The following is a 1787-nucleotide window of genomic DNA, read 5'->3' as shown; positions in this document are numbered from 1 at the left end:
CATGACGAGCTCTCACTACGACTGTCAATCTGATCTGGTCAATCGAAACCACTGAAGGTAACCTGTGTAGCAAACGAATGAATTAAGAAACAAGCTTTACGAGGGAAGGAAAGAGCTACGCGACTCGAAAAAACTGAATGCAAAAATTCAAAAATTAACCTAAAAGGAAATATGTATCACTTTCTACTTTATTCAAAGTGAAAAAGAAAAAAATAAAAAAGCAAGGATTCATGATATTAAGGAAAATGGTCCCAACAAAACAAAGGCACTGACAGTGACAGCAGCCTGCCCACCGCCATGTTCTGCGTCGACACGATACCTTGTGGTGAGGGTGAGCATTAAGCAACAGCGGTGGAATCATGCTAACGGCTTCTTGACGACTGATGTTTCCCTTAAAAAAAAATAAAATTTAAAAAAATATTAGCAATGACATTTTAAAAGGCAGAAAATTTCAACATTGGAAATTCAAAATTTCAAAGGCAACAAAAAAAGACCACATAATCATACACGGAACGAAGGTTAGTGCTGTCGCACAAACATTTAGTGAGGACGGCAGATTTTTATACCAGGGGATAAGGGGCAGCCACCTGAAGACCAAATAAGGGTGACCGTTAATACCGAAACTTACTTTAACACCACGCATAGAAATGCAGGCATAGGACTAAGTTTTATAATTTTATAAAAGAAACTCTATAAAAGAAAAGGATTTTACGCTCACATAGTCCCAACTTCCCAACTTCAGAAGGCACGGAAACCGGCTGAGCATGTGTCACAGGCAGACTCTGCTACCGAAACACTCTCAGCAAAGGGGACACAGGACCGGGTCACCATGAGCAAGGTTCCCCTCTCAGCGGAAACTGCAACTCCTGTCTCTGAGCCCCCCGTTTCCAGGAAGTCACGTCTGCTCTCTAGTCCTGGCACCTGCCGCTCAGAAAGCTGAAGACGCCACCGCTGGTCTCCTCTCCTCCTCAGAGACACAGTATCTGAAATTCCTCACTGAATCGTCTGTCACGACAGCTGGACCAGGACAGCTGTTAAAACGCGTGGCCGTGCAAAACCCAGACAACGCGTTCTCGATGAAGTCCGGCACTTGCCTCAAGCACGACTCTGCTCGTCCAGCCTGAACAACGAAAGCTCTGGAAGGGGTCATGACGTATCGGTGGCCTGGGGCCTCCGCACCATCACATCCGGGTCTTTGGCACTTGAACTGCCATCGCTCACCACATGCTCACGCATCTGCCTGTCAGAACCTGAACACAGACTGTACGTTCTCGCCGGCTAATTCCCACCTCCTGGGCTGCAGGCCAGCGGTGAGTCTGTGCAGCCTGCATCTTGGCTGACTCGCGAGGCACACTGGTTCCTGGCTTTGGGTTGTACCTGTGATTCTGACAAGCCTGCCTTCCGTTTTAACCCAGTTTTCAATTAAAGCATTAGCGTGGGACGGGGACATTGGGCCCTGATGAGACATCCCGGCAGTTAGTCCTGGTTCATAAACACGTCTTGAAGGGGTTTTGCAGTCAGCTTTCAATAACCAAGAGCGTCTCATCCCATTGACTTCTGATCAAAAACCAGACTGGTTCCCGAAGACAGACGCTAACCGACGCCAAACTCCCACCTCCTCCTCCACCGCCCAAAGCCGCCGAAATCCGGCTCTTCACGACCCACCGCACCACGTTCCGCTCCACTCCCCACGAACCTCCGCTCTGCCACCCCGACCTGCCCTCCACCCGTGTGCCGAGCCTCCCATAACCCTGCATCTCGATCGAAGCTCGCTCGGAGAACCCTTC

General features: G+C 49.2%; 2 protein-coding genes across 4 annotated transcripts in view; one reads left to right on the top strand and one right to left on the bottom strand.

Moving 5' to 3' along the window:
- The window catches only part of NSUN2 (NOP2/Sun RNA methyltransferase family member 2), a 22502-nt gene extending 22030 nt beyond the window's left edge, over positions 1-472 (bottom strand). The window contains exon 1 of the mRNA XM_023523221.1: positions 320-472. Within this exon, the coding sequence (XP_023378989.1) occupies positions 320-361 (42 nt within the window). The 5' untranslated portion in view covers positions 362-472. The remainder of the gene's footprint in view (positions 1-319) is intronic.
- SRD5A1 (steroid 5 alpha-reductase 1) overlaps positions 1-1787 on the top strand; it is a 21247-nt gene that overhangs the window by 447 nt on the left and 19013 nt on the right. The window lies entirely within an intron of this gene.

The sequence above is a fragment of the Pteropus vampyrus genome, unplaced genomic scaffold (genome assembly GCF_000151845.1).
Source record: "Pteropus vampyrus isolate Shadow unplaced genomic scaffold, Pvam_2.0 Scaffold385, whole genome shotgun sequence".
Lineage (NCBI taxonomy): Eukaryota > Metazoa > Chordata > Mammalia > Chiroptera > Pteropodidae > Pteropus > Pteropus vampyrus.
This window is presented reverse-complemented; position numbering and strand designations above follow the sequence as displayed.